Source organism: Heptranchias perlo, chromosome 1 (assembly GCF_035084215.1).
Source record: "Heptranchias perlo isolate sHepPer1 chromosome 1, sHepPer1.hap1, whole genome shotgun sequence".
NCBI lineage: Eukaryota > Metazoa > Chordata > Chondrichthyes > Hexanchiformes > Hexanchidae > Heptranchias > Heptranchias perlo.
In genome coordinates, this window is record NC_090325.1 from 86374175 (window position 1) to 86394954 (window position 20780).

Here is a 20780-nt window from a genome sequence, read left to right on the forward strand (position 1 = left end):
GAAATTCTTCTCCCTCTAATCATTTCACCCAATCTTGACTATCAGTCATGTGTATAAAGCTAAACAGGACTTTCTTTTTTGCACTTTCTTCCCATTTTTCTCCCCTCTCTTCTAAAGGTGCTGAGTCAAGTGGAGGCACAGGCAGCCCTCAAGTACCTCGCTTAAGTAGTTAATTTGCAACATATGATGTTGGATGCTGAGCATTGGCAGCATATTTGCAGCTAAACCTAATTCTTTTCAGAGGGCATAGATGATCGTATATTTCAAATTGGTTGTGGCTAAAGACCGAGTGCATTCTTGTGCACTTCTTGTACTTTTATATCCTGTGGTTAGATAAAGACAGAGATCATTTTAAGTCCATTGTTCTTAATTTTAAACAATGTTATCCTACCAAATAACTGTAGCTGTTATCTATTTTGTTTGGTGTAGGGAAACCCCATTGTGTATTTACACAGCTTTTTAACCTAAACTAAGGAACAAAAGCCCTGGAATCACTTAAGTAAAAGTTGGATGTTGTGATGGGGACATTGTAGGGTCTTTCAAGATGAATGGGCGGGGTTGGGCCAGATAGCCTCTCTCATCTATGTCTGCCTTGTGATCATGGATAGAAGTTTTTACCGTTTGGATTTCGAGATTGCAAAATGGTAGCAATTTTTTTTTGAGATTAAAACTACGGAACCCTCCGATTCTCCTTCACTCTCACAGGTTGATCAAAACATGCTATCTGGTGAATTGCAGGGACAAATCTGCATCATACACTCCATGCAAGTGTGTTGGAGCACCAATATGCTGTGCCACATTTTTGTGAAATGAATTTTTCCAAAGCAAAAAGGCAGAAACTGCATTTGGTTCTCCTTATTTCACTCACTGGGATGTTGCTGATCTCTCAGTATCGCTCATTTTACACTGCCGCCAAAGATCAATTTCTACATATAATTACATAGAATGTACAGCACAGAAACAGGCCATTCGGCCCAACAGGTCCATGCCAGTGTTTATGCTCCACACGAGCCTCTCCCTCCCTACTTCATCTAGCCCTATTAACATATCCTTCTATTCCTCTCCCCCTTAAGTGTTTATCTAACTTCCCCTTTAATGTATCTATGCTAGTCGTCTCAACTACTCCTTGTGGTAGCGAGTTCCACATTCTAACCACTCTCTGGGTAAAGAAGATTCTCCTGAATTCCCTATTGGATTTATTAGTGACTATCTTATATTTATGACTCCTAGTTCTGGTCTCCCCCACAAGTGGAAACATCTTCTCTACGCCAACCCTATCAAACCCTTTCATAATCTTAAAGACCTCTATCAGGTCCCCCCTCAGTCTTCTCTTTTCTAGAGAAAAGAGCCCCATCATGTTCAATCTTTCCTGGTAGGTATAACCTCTCAGTTTTGGTATCACCCTAGTAAATCTTTTTTGTCCCCATTAACCCTTAATGAGCAAAGTCAATTTCAATATAAGGATTGGGGAAGCAACTGTTGCCAAAGAGAAGGTTTGGTATTCCCTAGTCACAAGGTTCAATGATTCAGTTCCAGGACGAATGTGAATGTAGAATTAAACCAGTTGAACGTTAACTATTGTGTTACGGGATGGGATTCTTGTCTTTTGAAATACAGCTATTTATATCCTGACTTCTTCAAAGCCTGCTGGGTAAGAGCAGATGGCAGGCGGTTGATTTGCATGTGAATCTAAATCTGAACAATGGGACTTATATGGATGTAAAATCATGAGCTATGTGCTTGCGATTTCTTAGAATTCGCTCCCTGTGAGCGCCACTACCTGCTGGGAGCATTGGATCCTGAATTACCCCTTGTATGGGAACTTTGAAAACCTATGTGTTTTGAGGTAAACTACATACTGCTATCTTGAGAATCAAATTGGTTTGCAGAGAAGTATATGGATAAACTCCATCAACTGAGCCGGTCACACAGGCTAGTTTTTCCAACTGGTAACACAAATATAGCAGACAAGCTCCCAGTACACTCTGAACAGCAAATTGGAACTTTGCATAAACAAAACTTCCCTAGAAAGTGCTTTCTCTTTTTTTAAAAAAAAGTCTGCTTTGCTTACAGAAGTAACAGAAAATAGAGCTTAAAAAGAAAACTGGTTTTGGTAAATTCAGTCAGCGCACTGGAAGGAAATTGAACTATATAATGTCAATTAGTTTCAGATTCCTTCAAGATACAGGAGATGTTGGATTAAAAGGCATTAATAAATATATTTGCAGTTCCTTTAGTTCTGAAATTCATCTGACATACTGACTCACAAAAAGGAGCCTGCAGCCTTGGCAAAGCTTTGAAAATGTTTTCTTTTCTTTTTCTTGCAGTATCTTGCAAAGAGCTGGACAACTTCTTGTGTGGCAGTGGGTTCTGTATCCAAAGGAAACTGCTGTGCAATGGCTACAATGATTGTGATGACTGGAGCGATGAGGCAGACTGCAGTATGTCATTGTTTTCTCTTTCTGTATTGACTGCAGACAGTGATTACACTCTTCTCAAAGGGTCATCGAAAAGTCATGTATTGTTACGGTTTAAACAAGGCTGTGTGGTACAACTCCAATGCTGGCTTTTATAACAATGGGCTAAAATATATCTTGCTGTTGTGTACCTGAGTTTGTTTATATGGTGTCATTATCAGATCATTGCCAGGTTAGCAGTGCCAAGTTTATGTTGACACCGATCATCATTGTCAGGGAAACTGCCTTAAACAGATGCCTTTCCTGGAAAGCAAGTGTTGCATTAGCTGATCAGAATGGCAACAGCTGTTTTTATATTGACACTGTTTTAATTAGGGTACCAGAAGACTGGCATCCATGAGCCACTCCCCAGCTTTTAGGCCTCTAAATCCAGCTTCACATTCTGACACAGAAAAATTGATCAATGAAAACCTGCCAAGTTTTCCCCCAGATTAAGGAAGCTGGATTTAGTGGTGTAAATGCTCGGAACTGGTTCATGGATGCCCGCCTCATGGAATCTGAAATAAAACAGCAGCAACATGAAAACAGCTAATGTTTATGGGCAAGGAACTATCTGGAGCTCGTGGTCGTTCTCCTTTCCTAGCAGAAGGCAGTTATTTGGGGACCACTGAAACCTTGTGTGCATGTATGTGCATGTATAAAGAAAAACATTCTTTTTTAGTGTTTAATAAGGGGAAGAATTAAAGTAAAAACTAGTAAATTATTTTAACTAGGTTCTAGGGAAAATTGTATGAATCCACAGGTAAATCTAATGTAATGGATGCTGTGCTTGTTGATTCAAATAGGAACCAATGCAGAATGAAGTAAATTGCAGGATAAGATAATGACAGGGCTGTGGTGGCACCTGAGGGAGCTGGATGTTTACCATGGCTATTGTTCAGACCACTGGCTGGTCCCTGCAGCACTAACCTGCTGACCTAATAAGCTTGATGGGCCAAATGGATTTTTCTCATTCTACTGATGATGATATCAACTGCTCCATTAATGGGGGAATGGGGATGATATATGTATATGTCATTGATTCTTTTTCGAGCTGCCTACATCATTGCAACAATATGTGTCTGATGATACCTCATACTCACAATTAAAAGAAAAAACTTTATGATCTGAAAGATTCATTAAATATTTCATGGTACCAGTCATACTGGATGAACCATAAAATAGCCTCAAAATCGTCAGCACTGCTGTGTTATGATCAGACAAAAATCTAATTTTTGGTAGTGTTAGCCCATCTAGCTTAGGAGTAATATAATTAAGTAGCTGCAGATTTTGTTAAACATTTTAAATAGACAACCACAAAAACAAGTTGAATTTATATAGTGCCTTTTATATAGAAAACATCCCACAGTGCTTTACAAGGAGAGAAGTTAAAACGTAGATAAAAGGAGTAGATGTTGAGTCATAGGGAGAGATTCGGAGGGGTTACCGAAAGCTTAGTTGAGACAAAGAGTTTTGAGAACTTTTTAAAGGTGGTGAGAGATGTGGAGATGTTTAGGAAAGGAATTCCAGAAAATAGGGCAGAGGCAGCTGAGGTTCTGCAACCAAGAGAACGGGGTGCGCAAAAGGCCAGAGTCAGAAGACTGAAGCATGCAGGAGGATATAAATCGAGAAGAGTTTGCAGAGGTAGGGTGGGGCGAGGCTTTGGAGAGATTTGAAAATGAGGACGAGGATTTTAAATTTAATGCATTGGGGGCAGGGAGCCAATATAGGTCAGCAAAGACAAGGGTGGTAGACAAACAGGACTTAGCGTGGGACAAGATATGTGCGTCTAAGTTTTGGACAAGTTGGAGTTAAGGGATGATGGAAGGGCAACAAGTAAGAGATTGTAAAAATCTAGTCTAGAGGTGACAAAAGCATGGATGAAGGCTTCAGTGGCAGAGGTCTGAAGTAAAGGTGGGGTCGGGCAATGTTGTGCAGGTGGAAGTAAGTGGTCTTGGTGATGGCAAGGATGTGATGCTTGAAACTCAGTTCAGGGTCAAACAGAATGCCAAGGTTTCACATGGTCTGGTTCAGCCTGAGAGAGTGGGTGGAGAGGGGGATGGAGCCGGTTTAATCTTATTCAAAATCTAGATCAAAGGATAGAATATAGATTAAATGGATAAAGTAAATTTTAAATATCTTATTTGTTTTAAGTAAATGTTTACCAAATTCAGGAAGTTATGAAGCAGATCGGAGATCAATACAGCAGAAATTAAATTCCTGGGGGATGAGAAAGCACACTGTAACTGGGAGTTTGAAGATGCAATATTTCACAATAAGAAGTACTAGGGGTAATTTTCACATTGGAAGAAGGTGGGAAACTGGCGGTTGCAGATCAGCCACCTGTAGGACACAGCATCTGAATTTTTTTCCATTGGAGTCAATGGAAAGGAAAATCATACGATCCGCAACCGTCAGTTTACCGTCCCCGCCCAAAGTGAAGACTACCTCTGTTGTTTGTGATTACTATCTACGAATCTTTCTGCAGGTTTCAAACTTTGCATTTAATATTCACTTTTCTGTACCTTTGTGGAGCCATGTCAAGCAGCATGTGTACATTCCAGTGCTTGAACTGGTGTGAAATGAGAGTAAATATAAACTGAGGCCTGGCGTAAGTGTCAAATACTGAAATGAGCCAGAAACCATTATTGTCCATTATTGCAAAGTGGTTGGAGTACAAGAGTAAGGAATTCTTACTACAATTGTACAGGGCTTTGGTGAGACCTCACCTGGAGTACTGTGTACAGTTTTGGTCTCCTTATCTAAGGAAGGATATACTTGCCTTAGAGGCAGTGCAACGAAGGTTCACTAGATTGATTCCTGGGATAAGAGGATTGTCCTATGAGGAGAGGTTGAGTAGAATGGGCCTATATTCTCTGGAGTTTAGAAGAATGAGAGGTAATCTCATTGAAACATAAAAGATTCTGAGAGGATGTTTCCCCTGGCTGGAGAGTCTAGAACTAGGGGGCATAGTCTCAGGATAAGGGGTCGGACATTTAGGACTGAAATGAGGAAAAATGTCTTCACTCAGAGGGTAGTGAATCTTGGAATTCTCTACCCCAGAGGGCTGTGGATGTGCAATGGTTGCGTATATTCAAGGCTGAGATAGATAGATTTTTGGACTGTAAGGGAATCAAGGGATATAGGAATCGGGCAGGAAAGTGGAGTTGAGGTTGAAGATCAGCCATGATCTAATTGAATGGCGGAGCAGGCTCAAGGGGCCGTATGGCCTGCTCATCCTATTTCTTTTGTTCTTATGTTCTTCAATGAGAGTCAGTCATAGAAAGAAAGCTTTACTGTGTTTGTACCATAAACTACTAATATCAATATCTTAACAGGAAGCTGTCTCTTGCAGCCATTGCAAAATGTTCTCAAATAAGAACCATGTTATTACATTAACATATATGGCACATTTTTTACAACTAAAATCAAAATACTGCAGATGCTGGAAATCTGAAATAAAAACAGAAAATGTTGGAAACACTCAGCAGGTCTGGCAGCGTCTGTGGGGAGAGAAACATGGGGGTAATTTTAACCCCCTCAGGATGGGAGGAACAGTGGTAGGACAGTTCAAAATGGGAAACCAGACTTCAACCCGCTGTGAACATGCTTACTAGCGCTTTAACCATGGTGGGTTTGGGGTCGCCCGAGTAACCCGTTCTGGAGAGGTGAGTTGGTAATTATAATGGCCTGGATTTTGCACTGAGTGGCGAACGAGCGACACCTGCAGCCCGTTAGATTTGAACTTACCCACAAACTATCCACGGGCTTTTGGGCGCCAACTTGCTGCAATGGGGAGCCAAAAAAGTGCAGCGTCCTCTACAGGGCATCTGAGAGCTGTGTGAACAGGGCAAGGAACCGTGTATCCCCTTAACCAATCAGATTGAAGCATCATTAGCAAGCCACGCAGACACAGAACCAGCAAGTGTCAGTTAGAATAGTAAATTCAATGTAAAATCATAGAATGGTTACAGCACAGAAGGAGGTCATTCGGCCCATCGAGCCTATGCCAGCTCCTTGTAAGAGCATCCAGTTAGTCCTATTCCCCTGCAGTCCTGCAAATTTTTTCCCTTCAAATACTTATCCGATTCCGTTTTGAAAGCCACGATTGAATCTGCTTTCATCATCCTTTCAGGCAGAGTATTCCAGATCAAAACTACTCGCTGCAAAAAAAAGTTTTTCCTCATGTTGCCTTTGGTTCTTTTGCCAATCACCTTAAATCTGTGTTCTCTAATTCTCTTCTACAAATGGGAACAGTTACAGAAAGCGAAATAAAGAGAGAGTAAGAGATATTGAATTAAAAGACAGAGATAAAAGATAAGGTCCCACACAAGAGGTTAGTGTGCAAAATTAAAGCACATGTGATTGGGGGGAATATACTGGCATGGATTGAGAATTGGTTGACCGACAGGAAACAGAGAGTAGGAATAAACTGGGTCTTTTTCCGGGTGGCTGGCAGTGACTAGTGGGGTACCGCAGGGATCAGTGCTTGGGCCCCAGCTATTCACAATATATATCAATGATTTGGATGAGGGAACTAGATGTAATATTTCCAAGTTTGCAGACATCACAAAGCTGGGGTGGAATATGAGCTGTGAGGAGGGTGCAAAGAGGCTCCGATGTGATTTAAACAAGTTGGGTGAGTGGGCAAGAACATGGCAGATGCAGTATAACGTGGATAAATGTGAGGTTATCCACTTTGGTTGTAAAAACAGAAAGGCAGATTATTATCTGAATGGTGATAGATTGGGAAAAGGGGAGGTGCAATGAGACCAGGGCGTCCTTGTACACCAGTCGCTGAAAGCGAGCATTCAGGTGCAGCAAGCAGTTAGGAAGGCGAATGGTATGTTGGCCTTCATTGCAAGAGGATTTGAGTACAGGAGCAGGGATGTCTTACTGCAGTTATACAGGACCTTGGTGAGACCACATCTGGAGTATTGTGTGCAGTTTTGGTCTCCTTATCTGAGGAAGGATGCCCTTTCCATGGAGGGAGTGCAACGAAGGTTTACCAGACTGATTCCTGGGATGGCAGGATTGACGTATGAGGAGAGATTGGGTCGACTAGGCCTACATTCACTGGAGTTTAGAAGAATGAGAGGTGATCTCATCGAAACATATAAAATTCTAACAGGACTAGACAGACTAGATGCAGGGAGGATGATCCCGATGGCTGGGGAGTCCAGAACCAGGGGTCACAGTCTCAGGATATGGGTATGCCATTTAGAACCGAGATGAGGAGAAATTTCTTCACTCAGAGGGTGGTGAACCTGTGGAATTCTCTACCACAGAAGACAGTGGAGGCCAAGTCATTAGATGTATTCAAGAAGGAGATAGATATATTTCTTAATGCTAAAGGGATCAAGGGATATGGGGAAAAAGCGGGAAGAGGGTACTGAGTTAGACGATCAGCCATGATAATTTTGAATGGCGGAGCAGGCCCGAAGGGCCGAATGGCCTAATCTTGCTCCTATTTTAGATGTTTCTATGTCTATGAGACAGAAAGAAAAAGTTAAAATATAAAAATATCCAACAACAATTAAAATAAAGTAAATTTTCAGTGCCAGAGAGGTTGTTTGGCAATCATTAAGATTTTACCACGCTGTTGAAATTTTGGTTAGACTAAAAAAGCTGGACGTACATTTTGCGCTGTTGCAGCCATTTCAACGGTGAGTCAGCCGGCAAGATCTGGAGCAGCAGGGCATCTGATAGAGGAACCTCTGGATTTTCTCATTTAACTGCACATGTGCGGTCGCCGGAATTCCCTCTACCATTTGCACTGAGATAACAGTGAACGCTATTAGGCTCGCCGTTAGTTTTAGAGCAAATTCTGGGCCAATATTTGAATGAGGCTCCGTTCCTCAGATTTTTTCAGCAATTTGAAATTAATGCCTCCAGCAGGGGTTTCCCAGGGCTCGGGAAACCCGGCAGCTGAAGGGAGGCGGGAGCAGCCGACTCAAGCAGGTTAATGCTTTTCCAGTACTGCTTGTGAGCCAGGAGGAGCAGGAGTGCTTTCCCCCTGGCCCCTCAAGCAATCCTGCCACAATCTGCTGACCCCCTCCCCCACGATCCAATCTCTTTCCCCCCCCACGATCTGATCTCACCCACCTCCCCCCGCGATCCAATCTCTTCCTCCCCCACGATCCAATCCCTCTCCCCCCCACGATCCGATCTCACCCCCCATTCCGATCCGACCACTCCCCCCCCCAATGATCCAACCTCTCTCCTCCCCCCACGATCAGATCTCCTTCACCCCCACGATCCAATCTCTCCCAATCCCCCCCTCTCCCCCACACCTGCGATACCTCCCTCCTCTCCGGTCCCCGGCTGCTGCCTTTACTGCAGACGGCGATGCCCAGCAGCGGCCAGCCTCTCAATCTGTCCGGCTGCCGGATGGGAAACTGAGTAAAAAACTTCTAATGAGGTCCTGCTGTTAAATTCAGCAGGACCTCCGCCTTACCGGTATTTCCGAGTTTCCCGGCCGCTGACAGGCGCCCCCGCTCCCTCCCCGTAAATATCGGGGCCATAGAGTTACCGACCTTAAACGTTAACTCTGTTTCTCTCTCCATAGATGCTGCCTGACCGGCTGAGTGTTCCCAGCATATTCAGTTTTTATTTTACACTTTTTACAACCCTCATTTAAGTATTATTACCCAAAGTTGCTCACACTGAGTTTCTCATAAATATATATTTTATTGGTTATCTGACCTTGGTTATCACGTAAAATCCAGTGCGTGACATTTTTGGGTTTTGTTTTAGTTCTAAACTATTCAAGATGTAGTAAGATAACAGCTTAATACTTAGGGATTACCAAAGTATGTGGCATTGAAATTTTGAGCGTGTTTTGGTTTGCCCGTTTGTGCCACTTACTTGCAATCAGCTAAGAGTCTGAGGCCCCAGCCACTGAACAGAGTTGTATAAGTCACATGAGGAATGCTGGGTTAAATGATCACCATTAACACCCCCATTATCCAAACTGAGACTTTGGGCATTCTCCAGGACCTCAACAAAGTGGCCATTATTCATACAGTCAATCATCAGTGTTTTAGGCTGACATTCAGGGCTCGATTTTAACTCCCAGGCGGGAAAGCTGCAAAATGAGCGGCCGGCCCGTCCGGGAGTTGTAGTAGGAATGCTTGGGCGATTTTAATAGCTGGGCCTCATTAACATGCTGCTTGCTAACTTCCCAATCAAAATGGACGGGAAGTTGGCGGAAAGCAGGAAGGGATTGAGCAGTCGCCGGCAACAGCTCGTGATTTTAGTGTGGAGCCAGGAGGAGCACTCCTGCTCCACATACAGATAACTTTTTTTTAAAATTACCATTTAGGCCGCATACAGACCACATTTTCCTGAAAGCAGTTGTGTTCAGGGCAGCCCAATTTTATAATGGGTCTTCAAATAGGCATTAGACCCTCTATTTGCATATGCAAATGGTCTAATACCTGTTTCAGGCATGGGGCCTGGACACCTCATATGATGCCTATGCCAATATGGCAGGCGGTGTACTTCCGGCTCAGAATGTGCACACCGTCCGCCATATTGGACATTTTTCCGCCCATTTTATCCCTGGTTATATCTTTGTTTTTCTGTTGCAGCCTGTAGTGAAGGGCAGTTTCACTGTGGCACTGGCAAGTGCATCCACCATAATAACACATGTGACGGTTACGATGACTGTGGGGACCTGAGTGATGAACTGAGCTGTGGTAAGTACAACTCGAGACCTAAAGTTATATTTTGAAATAGAAATCCAATATCAATTAATTTGACTGGTGTCAATGATGTTTGAACTGTTATATAGACTGCAGGTTCCAACAGGTTGTTGCTAAAGGTCATAGTACTTTGTAGGGGAATTACATCAAATTACTGCATTGCATAGCAAAAACAGGCTGTTCAGCCTGACCTTACTTTGAGAACCGGCTGTTAGGCCACAAGTAGACCTGGTTTGCTTCAGTGCAGCCGGTGTTGACCTCAGCTCCCTCAGTGCTGACCACTATAGCGGTGGGGGCCTCAAACAGGTGCTCGGCCCCTTATTTGAATATGCAAAGGGTCTAATGCCTGCTTCAGGCATGGGCACTGCACATCGAATTTTTGGCCTTTACCAATTTCTGGCTCACAACAAGTGTGTGCTTCCTGCCTGTCATATTAAAGGTATCGGAGGCCATTTACTGCTCGCAAAATGGGCACAGTGTGGCCAAATTTCTAGGCCTTCCTCTTTAAGCTGCTGTAACCGTTACATTAGATTTTGATAGAAGGTACAATGAAAGGGCTTGATAAAAAATTGTACATATCAGTACACTCTCAGAAAGTTGTTTATAGGAACTCTATTATCAGTGCATGAATTCAGCTACAATCTCAGTTACTATCTAATGCTCAGCACTGAATCTACAAAGAATCAGTTGACCTTAAAATATCTGAGAACTAACAAACCATTGCAACTTTCAAAATACAGAGAATTAAAGGAATCGCCAGTCTGTTCTAAAAATGAGAAACATCAGCAATTTACTCATCAACAAAACCATTCTGCCAGATATTCTGTATCACTTGCTAGTCTACTGTAGAGCAATGCAACTTGTAACTAAATTTATTTTCACTTCAAAAAAAAAGATGCAAACCAAACTCTGAACAAGAGTTTAGTTAAAAGTTTGCTTAAAGGATTTCAGATTTTTTTCCTCATGACACAGTTCTCCCATTTGATGTTATGATAGTGGGCCAGTCAATATATGTCAATATGGATCGAATCAGTAACAGGGGGTATAAATTAACCATCTTGAAGAATGAAAAGGGGAAGTTAAAAGAGGTTGCTCACACAAAGGGTTATTAGAATATGGGATGCTTTACCAAAAATGACAATTGGGGTAGAGACTATAACATAATTTAAAAGCTATGATGTGGAGATGCCGGTGATGGACTGGGGTTGACAATTGTAAACAATTTTACAACACCAAGTTATAGTCCAACAAATTTATTTTAAATTTCACAAGCTTTCGGAGGCTTCCTCCTTCCTCAGGTGAATGTTGTTGGAAATTTCCACACCGTTCACCTGAGGAAGGAGGAAGCCTCCGAAAGCTTGTGAAATTTAAAATAAATTTGTTGGACTATAACTTGGTGTTGTAAAATTGTTTACAATCATTTAAAAGGGTATCGGATAAGTATTTGAAAAGGAAAAATATAAAAGTATATGGGAAAAGAACAGGGAAATGGGACTGGGGCACATAGCTTCAGTTGACGCATTAGCACAGATACAATGGGTCAAATGGCGTTTCTATGCTTCTGTATGAATTTACCGATCTAGGCCTTGTTTAAGTTCATTAAATGTGTGACATGCATTCCCGTGGTGGCATAGTGGGTAAAAGCTTATTTCCTTTTCTCTAGCTTAAGGACACTGTGGGCAACTGTAGCACGCCTACTCCTGTCTCAGCTGAGCTCAGCTAACTCAGCACAGAACAGGGATAACCTGGGACCTTCTGAATTGTACAGCTTAGTGCCATCGTGAGCTGATTACTGTTCTCCTACTCCTACTGGAAAGTGCAAGTTATATAGGTGTCAATTCTGAACAGGATGCTCTCAATGGTCAAATAGCCTGCCGGCCCTTACTATTTTGGCTTATATTTGAAGAATTGCCACTTGGATGACATACAGGAATAGTGCTGGCATCAATGGGGCAGTAATATAGCAAGAGTGAGTATTTCAGGAGAGGAAATGGAGGCAGTGCATGTCATTCGGCAAATTGGGCATATGATTTAAACTCTGGAAAGATTTGACACTAAACAAGATAGCTTGCATTAAGTAATCTGGCTTGAATAGGGCTCTGCTTTTGCTCCAGGTTAATTTGCAATGACCTGTGTTACAGTTTCTTAACTATCTTGAACTACTTGCTGCCCTACAGAGTGCAACCCACAGCTCCATTTCAGATGTGGAGACGGCAGGTGTATCCTGAAGACCTGGATTTGTGATGGGGACCACGACTGCACAGACAAGTCTGATGAGGTTAACTGCTGTAAGTCATCAATTCACAATGAACATTACAGCTTATCAATAAGACTAGAACTTGGGAATAGACTGGGAAACATATCCGGAACCCTTATGGTCCCTAGTGGTACATAAGGAAGGATTTGTGTACTTCGACTGTTTCACATGAAAATGTTAAATAAGGAACAAGACTATATAACTAACTTATTGTGTAGGCAATGCTTTGGCCTACTTTCTGTAGTCATGCAGCACAATATTAATGCAGATTAAATCTGTAATCATGTTCTGTGAACATGTGTCCAAAAATTGGGAAAAGATACACAACATAGATCCCCCCCCCCACCCCCAAAAAAAAACTATCCAGCAAGTTCTTCTTTAACCCGACTGATGGCTTACTGTCCGGGTCTAATGTACAATACATATTAATGTATAATACATCTGTGTGTGCTCGCTGATTAATCAGATACCATATTATAAACAAAATGCTGAGCTGATTATTATCCTCTGATTCCTGCTAGAAAGTGCAAGCACATAGATGTCAATTCTAAACAAAATGCTGGAAACAAAAGCCAGATGTGTATCAATTAATTAAAACAAAAATGACTGCTTATTACATTAGACCCAGACAATAAGTCATCAAAAGCAAAATACTGTGGATGCTGGAAATCTGAAATAAAACTGGAAAGTGCTGGAAATACTCAGCAAGTCAGACAGCATCTGTGGAGAAAGAAACAGAGTTAATATTTCAGGTCGATGACCTTTCGTCAAAACTGGAAGAAGTTAAAGATTTAACAGTTTTTAAGCAAGTACAGAGCCAGGGACGAGGGAAAGGAAGGGGAGGGGAGGAAAGAACAAAAGGTCTGTGATAGGATGGAGAGCAGAAGTGATTAAATGACAAAAGGGATGATGGTGCAAGGCAAAAGGAGGGTGGTAATGGGACAAGTAAAGAAACAAAAGATGGGTCTAGAGGAGCTGTAAATGGCCCCATCAGAACCATTACCAGCACCTGCTGTCTGAAAAAATGGGAGCAGTGGTTATTATCTGAAGTTATTAAAATCAATATTGAGTCCAGAAGGTTGTAAAGTGCCTAATCGAAAGATGAGGTGCTGTTCCTCGAGCTTACGTTGAGCTTCATTGGAACAGTGTCGGAGGCCGAGGTCAGAGTGGGAGTGGGATGGAGAATTAAAATGGCAAGCGATCACCCAATCTGCGTTTGGTCTCCCCAGCGTAGAGGAGAGCGCATTGTGAGCAGCGAATACAGTATACTAAATTGAAAGAAATACAAGTAATTCGCTGTTTCACCTGGAAGGAGTGTTTGGGGCCTTGGACGGTGGGAAGGGAGGAGGTGAAAGGGCAGGTGTTGCACCTCCTGCGCTCACACGGGAAGGTGTCGTGGAAAGGTAAGTGGGTGTTGGGGGTGATGGAAGAGTGGACCAGGGTCTCATCAATTGGGTTAAAGAAGAGTTACCTGCATAGTTTTTTTTTCAAGGGGTCTATATTCTGTATTTTTTCCTGATTTTCTCATCATCTGTTCTAAAGGCTGGGGTATGATTCTACATGGACCTTGATCAAGCTGCCCTTCTTCATGTGTAAACCTAATTAGTGAGTGTCAGCTGGCTATGGAGAGCACCAAAACCAAGTCCTTTCTTGACACATAAGCCCCAACATTTCTGGTGGGTCACAGCACTGCTGAAAGTGTGATGGGGAAGAACTTCTGCCTGCCAATCGGTTCCAGCAGTATCCAAAATCCTGCCGTATAGCCATATATTAGGTTGGCACCTGCACCATTTTGGTACAACATTGGTGTCCATCCCAACAAGGGTGAGGACATTTATTCCATCAGCTTGCTGCAGCATCTCAGAGCTGGCTGAGCTGGCTAAATTTGAAAGGAGAATTTAAATTTGCCGCTTACCTAGTGACAATCAATTAGCGCACAGAAATTGACTTTTAAACAGGATTTAGTTCTGGTATGTATAGTACGCCTGAATATGTGTCGGGGGCAACTGAGGTGAACTAGTGGGATTTAGAACGCCTGAAGCTATCCTGCGAGTTCTACCTTTTCCAGTGTTGTCACCACGGAGGATGGGCGGGCACAAGAACCGCCTGCCCCAACTTCCTGCGGAATTTTTGGCGTTTGTAAAACGGGGTGGAGACTTGGCAGACCTGGGTCCCGCTTAATAGGAATTTCAAGGCTATGCTTTTTAGCAGGAGTCACTGAATAGTAATCAGGAGGCCAATTTTCTCTTTCCCTAATCAATTGTAATGTCCTGACTGATGCCCCAGCAGAGATCAACTAACTTAACTGAACAGACCAGGAATGAAATCTGGAATTTCTGATCTGAATGGCATAAAATTACATTAGCCATTGCCTTTACCCACAAGGCACTCAAGGGACTCTTATGTTCTGCATCTGCTGCAGAAGAGGATTTCTGACGAATCCTATAGTGTTTCTATTATACACAAGTAGAATCATTTAGGAGGTGTGTTTAATTTGCCTACTTTATGGAGCTGTCAATATAACTGTCATAAATTTAAGTTTTTGTACCTGATGCAAAGTTAAATGTAATGATAATGTACTCTTCCATCATTTCATCGCTTTTTGTGTGTTAAGAACATGAAGGTATGAAATGTGAAACGGCCAATGAGCCCATGCCTTCCAATAAACTATGAACTTAATTAAGCTCCTGACAGTGTTGAAATAACCACAGGCAAAACTTCCAAGAAGAGAAAGCTCAGTAAAATCTCTCCCTAACCAGTAAAGGTAATGTACAAATGCTCCAGGACATCAATCCAACATTACAAAAGTAAATCTTCAGCAATGCAAAGGACATTCGAAGTAAGCCCTTTTTATATAGTAATAATCTCCTTCACCCACTACACTTTAGTCAGTACATTTCTATATACCCTAAAATGCCTAAAAACTTCAAAAGGTTTCTTTAAAAACATGAGATATTCAAATGTGTCCCACATTTTGTGAAGTCAGGCTCCTGGCGCAAAGCCTCATTCTCAATATGTGCTCACAATGGACAAGGCTCCCCATTGGGAGTCCCGTTTCATAAAACCAGCCCTTATGTAATCATATCCTAGGCTAGGGCTTGAACTCCCAACCTCTGACTCAAAGGCGAGAATGCTACCAAAAGATCCAAGCTCAGTTTGCTGCTGGGTGTTTTTTTTTTAGCAGCAGTTAAGTGAGCAGCAGCACTTTGCTGAACATAGTGGTTGTGGTTTGAGTTGCACATTTTGAGTCTAAGCAATTAAAGCAAATAGAAGCAGGCATCAAACACTAAGCAAGTCATATTCTGGCTGCTTGTTCAGTCATAGTAAATAGAATGGCAGACATTCCCAGTCAGCCACCATTTTACAATAAGCATTCTGTCTACTTTTCACCATGTTTAAACATTTTGCTAAGAACTTTGCTAAGAGTGTTTGTAAACGGTGATACAGGGCCCATCCATTACTGAAGTAGGTGACACTTTTTTTAAAAAAAAGAGAAATAGTTGATGCTAACTTTGCAGCTAGAACAGATTCCTGTTAATATGTTATTTCTACTGTGACCCTCTTCCGTCTATATAATTCTGCATATAAAGTCTGTGAAAGGCACTGACAACAGCTGCACTATCATATGTACCTGAATAAAATCTAATGATACTTGACTTTTAAAACTATTCACCTGTTATATTTAAGGCTGGAGCCCTGCTCAACAACAGAAAAATAAAAAAAGTATTTCAGGATTAGAAAAAGCAGCCCGTTATTACTTTCAAATTATACTTTTTGAAAAACACTCACCATTAGGTGACTGTCCCCCCAATGAAGGTTATGACCTGGAAGTAAGGAGGATTAGGAAGCTGAGATGAGACACAGACACATCATACTTCAGGGCCTAACCTTGGAATTATAGTGACAATGGCCGCCTTGATTGAAAGATTAACCAGCTTGTAGTAAATGATAAGAAGTGTAATAATTGACTTTTACAATTATACTCTGGCTGTCTTTCCAATAACTACTGAGAATGAGGTCCTTAGAAGGATTGAAGGAGGCCATTTGGCTCATCATATCTGTGCTGACCCTGCTAGACAAATCCAGAACTAATCTCATGGCCTCACTCTCTCCCTATAGCCCTATATCTTCCTATGCTTCAAATATTACTCCATTTTTTCTTTAAAGATGTACTGCTCGCTGCTTAAACAATTCCCTATGTAAGAGTGTCCCATGTCCAAAAGCTCTCTGTGCAAAGAAATTTCTTCTAACCTCATTCCATACTCTCTTAGTGACAATTTTAATGATAACCCCTTGACGTGGACCAGAGAAAATAGTCTTTCCATACTCACTCTATCAAAACTCTTCATAATTTTAAAACCTCTAATAAATCGCCTCTTAGCCTTCTCTGCTCCAATGGAAATAGTCCCAATACCTCAAGACTGTCCTGATAACTATATTTTTCCATCCTTGTCATCATCCTTTTGAATCTACACTGCACACTTTCTATGGCTTTCATGTCCTTTCTATAATGGGGCACCCAAAACTACACACAATATTCTAACTTTGATTAACCAATATTTTCTACAAATTTATCATTACTTCTTTATTCCTGTACTGTATGCCCTCATTTATGAAAATGCTGTTGGCCTTTTTTTAAATGGCAATCACACTCTGAGGGAATTATGTATTTGAACTCCTAGATCTCTTTGTTGGTCCACACATTCCAGTATTTTTCCTGAGTGTAAACTCCTATTCCTTGTTTTTCCTACCAAAATGTATTATCTCACACTTATCCACATTAAATTGCATCTGCCACCTGTCTACCCATTCTGCTAACCTGTCTGTCACCCTGAAGTCATTTACAGACCTCCTCATTGTTTACTGAACTCCTTACCTTTATGTTGTCAGCAAATTTCGATATTGTACTCACTATGTCCAAGTCCAAGTCATCTATATGTACTAAGTACAAAAGTAGACCTAGCACTGACCCCTGAGCTACATCACTTCTGGTCCTTCTCCATTCCAAATAATACCTATTTACCCTAACTCTTTGTTTCCTGTCCATCAACCAACTTTCTCTCTCGCTGCTCCATTTCATCTTATACCACATGCCTGAGTTTTTCCAACAAGCCTTTTGGGAGACATCTTATCAAAAACTTTCTGGAAATTCATATGTACTACATCTACTGCATTTATCTCTCCAATTAGTTAGTTCTTCAAAAAGCTCTATAAAATTTGTGAAGCACCACTTGCCTTTAACAAATCCATTCATTTCTAAATGCTCACTAATTTTATCTACAACTTAATAGATGTATTTATTACATCTATTTGTCCACAACTTAAATTAGACTCAGTGCTCTATAGTTACCCAATTTATCCTTGAACAAGGATGTTACATTAACTACTCTCCAGTCCTATGGCACAATTTACATATTTAAGGAGGATTGAAAAATTGCGGCCGGAGCCTCTGCTATCTTCTGTCTGACTTCTTTCAACATCCTAGGGTGCATGTTATCAGGACTTGGTGGTTTATCCACCTTGAGCTGTATAAATTATTTTCAGTACCAATTCCCTTTTCTTGTAGTTCTTTATCCTGGAGTTCTTTATTCCTTTAAGAAATAGTTCTGAATTCCCTTTGAAATGATCTAACCAGGCAAGCTGTACATTTCAGCCTCGCCCACATCAAGAGTCCATGATCGTTCCCTACTGTCCTATCAGTCATCTAGCTCCAATGGATCTTTGCTTCAGTAAGGTTATCAACAGTGTCTCTTATGTCCTGGGATTTCCTTCAGCACGGTATATACTTCCTGTATCACAGTAAATACTTGTTCAATATTGTGAGACCTCATTCATATTCATGCAGGAGTTCAATTCTCACTCTATTTCACATTGGAACAAAGGGCCTTTACATGTTGTTAATAATAACTTAATTTTAACATAATATTTTAGCATTTTAAAATAATTAAAATTGTTTTCTAGCTTGCAAGAGCCAGGGTCTGATGGAATGCGGTAATGGCCGATGTATTCCAAGCATTTTCCACTGTGATGGCGAAAATGACTGTGAAGACTGGAGTGATGAACTAAACTGTTCCAAATCTCATGGTTTGTAATTCTTCTTATTTCACTACAAATAATTGATAAAGATGGAATTCCCACAACTTGAAAGTATGAATTCAATCAAGCAGTAAACCAGAATTTAATCCTGACAAATTAAATGGTTCTGCAATGAAATGTAATTGTTTCTAAAGCCAACTAAACTGATTATCATCTGTGCAGGAGAGACTTTAATGATTGTGGAAAAAGTAATTTTAGTTGACTTCAGGGCTTTAATTTGCTCTGTTGGTGCACTGGTTAATACATTTGTGTAAAATTCTTTTGTGCCCTCACAAGGGAGATTAAACAAACCCCCAGAGTTAACTAAAACAATTAATGTTTTTACCTTTATAATTTTTCCTAAATAACAAAAAAACCCTAAAATATTGGACCTACTAAGTATGGTAAAAAAACATTTTTTTCCAATTGTTTTCTACGGAAACCTGTTTCTGTTATGATTTAGTATATTGCACTATTGGGAATATTAATCTATTAATTATCTCCTATAATTTAGACAGTGTAAATGTCTTATTTTCAAAGTTAGAATTTGCTAGGAATTTTTGTGCATATTAAGATGGGAAGTTTTAGTGCTTTTTTGCACCAAATGTCAATATCAAACATTCCCAGGCTAGGTTCCTGACTCACCTTTTATCAAAATGTTCCCGTGTGCCGACAGCGTTTCAGATTATCCCGCTATATTAAGCTGCCCAACCCTGGAAAGCCACTTGAAATGACCAGGGGAAAACAGGGATCCTTTCCTCTGCTGCTAAAGGTTGCCTTGAGATTGGTTGACCAAAGTACAGCATGGACTATGGATGGGCTGGACCAACTTGACCTCCTGATAAAGGGTGCACAAGGACTTACTTTGGGAAGGAGGAGAATTAAAAACAGCAGGAGGAAAATTAAAAACAGCAATCACATCTGTGTTTTCTGTTTGCTCCAGCAGATCAGAGTCCTTGTAAGGAAGGGGAGTTATCCTGTGCTGAAAATTCCTGTACTGACATGTGCAATGGAAGCTCTAGTTGCGCAGCTCAAAACAGTAGAATAAACTGCAGTAAGTTAGACCAGTGCTGTTGGATCAAATTATTCTGAATGATGCATAGATCTCAGTGGTACACCACACAACCAAAGTTTACTTACTTTTGACCACAATTACAAATAAAGTTTGCAAAATTTGTACCTTGCACCACACCAGTGCATCACACAATGTTGTAATAAAGCACTACAGAACCTTGTTTCATTTTAGAGGTGGCATGACTTGTTTTATTTTTATCTTGCAAACAAAATTCAGTCAGTATGTTGAACATTTAGTCTACATCCATTTTGCCAAAATCAACAATTTAAAACTTGAGTATCTTGAAAGAAAATCCATTTAAATGTTCTTCCCTCTTCCAGGTAAATGTGAGCCCATAACTCTTGAGCTCTGTATGAATCAGCCGTACAATTCCACCATCTATCCTAACTACCTGGGCCACCGAAACCAGAAGGAGGCATCCATCAGCTGGGAATTTTCACTCTTTCCAACACTCGTTCAGACCAATTGTTACAAGTACCTCATGTTCTTTGCATGCACCATACTTGTACCAAAGTGTGACTATGAGACTAATCAGCGGGTCCCACCATGCAGGTAATGCAGAGTGCCTTCTCTATTTAAAAAATATTTATTGGAACGTATGACTGATGGAGAGCATTATTTCAGTCAAGAATCTTAGCAAAAAAGTCCTGTGATAATCCAATAAGATTAGGTTGCAGTGTAAATGTGGCAGGCTTTGTACCTTTTTTATTTTGTAGGTTTCACCAGATGTTTTTCTCACAACTACAGTCCAAGATTGCCACAGTACAGTCATTAATGGTCTGTGCGAAATGCTGGGGTGAATAAAACAACATGGATGCTCCTAGCATTTATTGCATCAGCAAAATCATTTTGATTGATACCAGAAGATTCCATAGTAAAACATTTCTACATGCCTTTAATTTTCATCATCATCAATTGAGGCATATAGACACATGGGAAGTAAGGGTGTTAAGGGATATGAAGAAAAGGAAGGGCTGTCATGACTAACAAAGTGGCAGAAGAGGCTTGATTAACCAAATGTTCTGTTCCTATTATCCATTACATTATATCTACGTCAAGCCTTTGGGAGCCATTTAATTCAACTAGTAACAGGAAAAAAACGCACAGCCTCATTTGGTGTTAAATTTGTATCTCCTCCATTATTTTTCATTGAAAAATCACATTTTATTTGTAATCAGTTAGCTATTCTCCTGTTTTATAACATTTGAATT

At 40.9% G+C, this 20780-nt stretch overlaps 1 protein-coding gene across 1 annotated transcript in view; it reads left to right on the top strand.

The window, feature by feature from the left end:
* The window catches only part of corin (corin, serine peptidase), a 184216-nt gene that overhangs the window by 100700 nt on the left and 62736 nt on the right, over positions 1–20780 (top strand). The window contains exons 5-10 of the mRNA XM_068007804.1: positions 2328–2441; positions 10049–10156; positions 12340–12450; positions 18381–18503; positions 19441–19548; positions 19890–20121. Coding sequence (XP_067863905.1) covers positions 2328–2441; positions 10049–10156; positions 12340–12450; positions 18381–18503; positions 19441–19548; positions 19890–20121 — 796 coding nt within the window. The remainder of the gene's footprint in view (positions 1–2327; positions 2442–10048; positions 10157–12339; positions 12451–18380; positions 18504–19440; positions 19549–19889; positions 20122–20780) is intronic.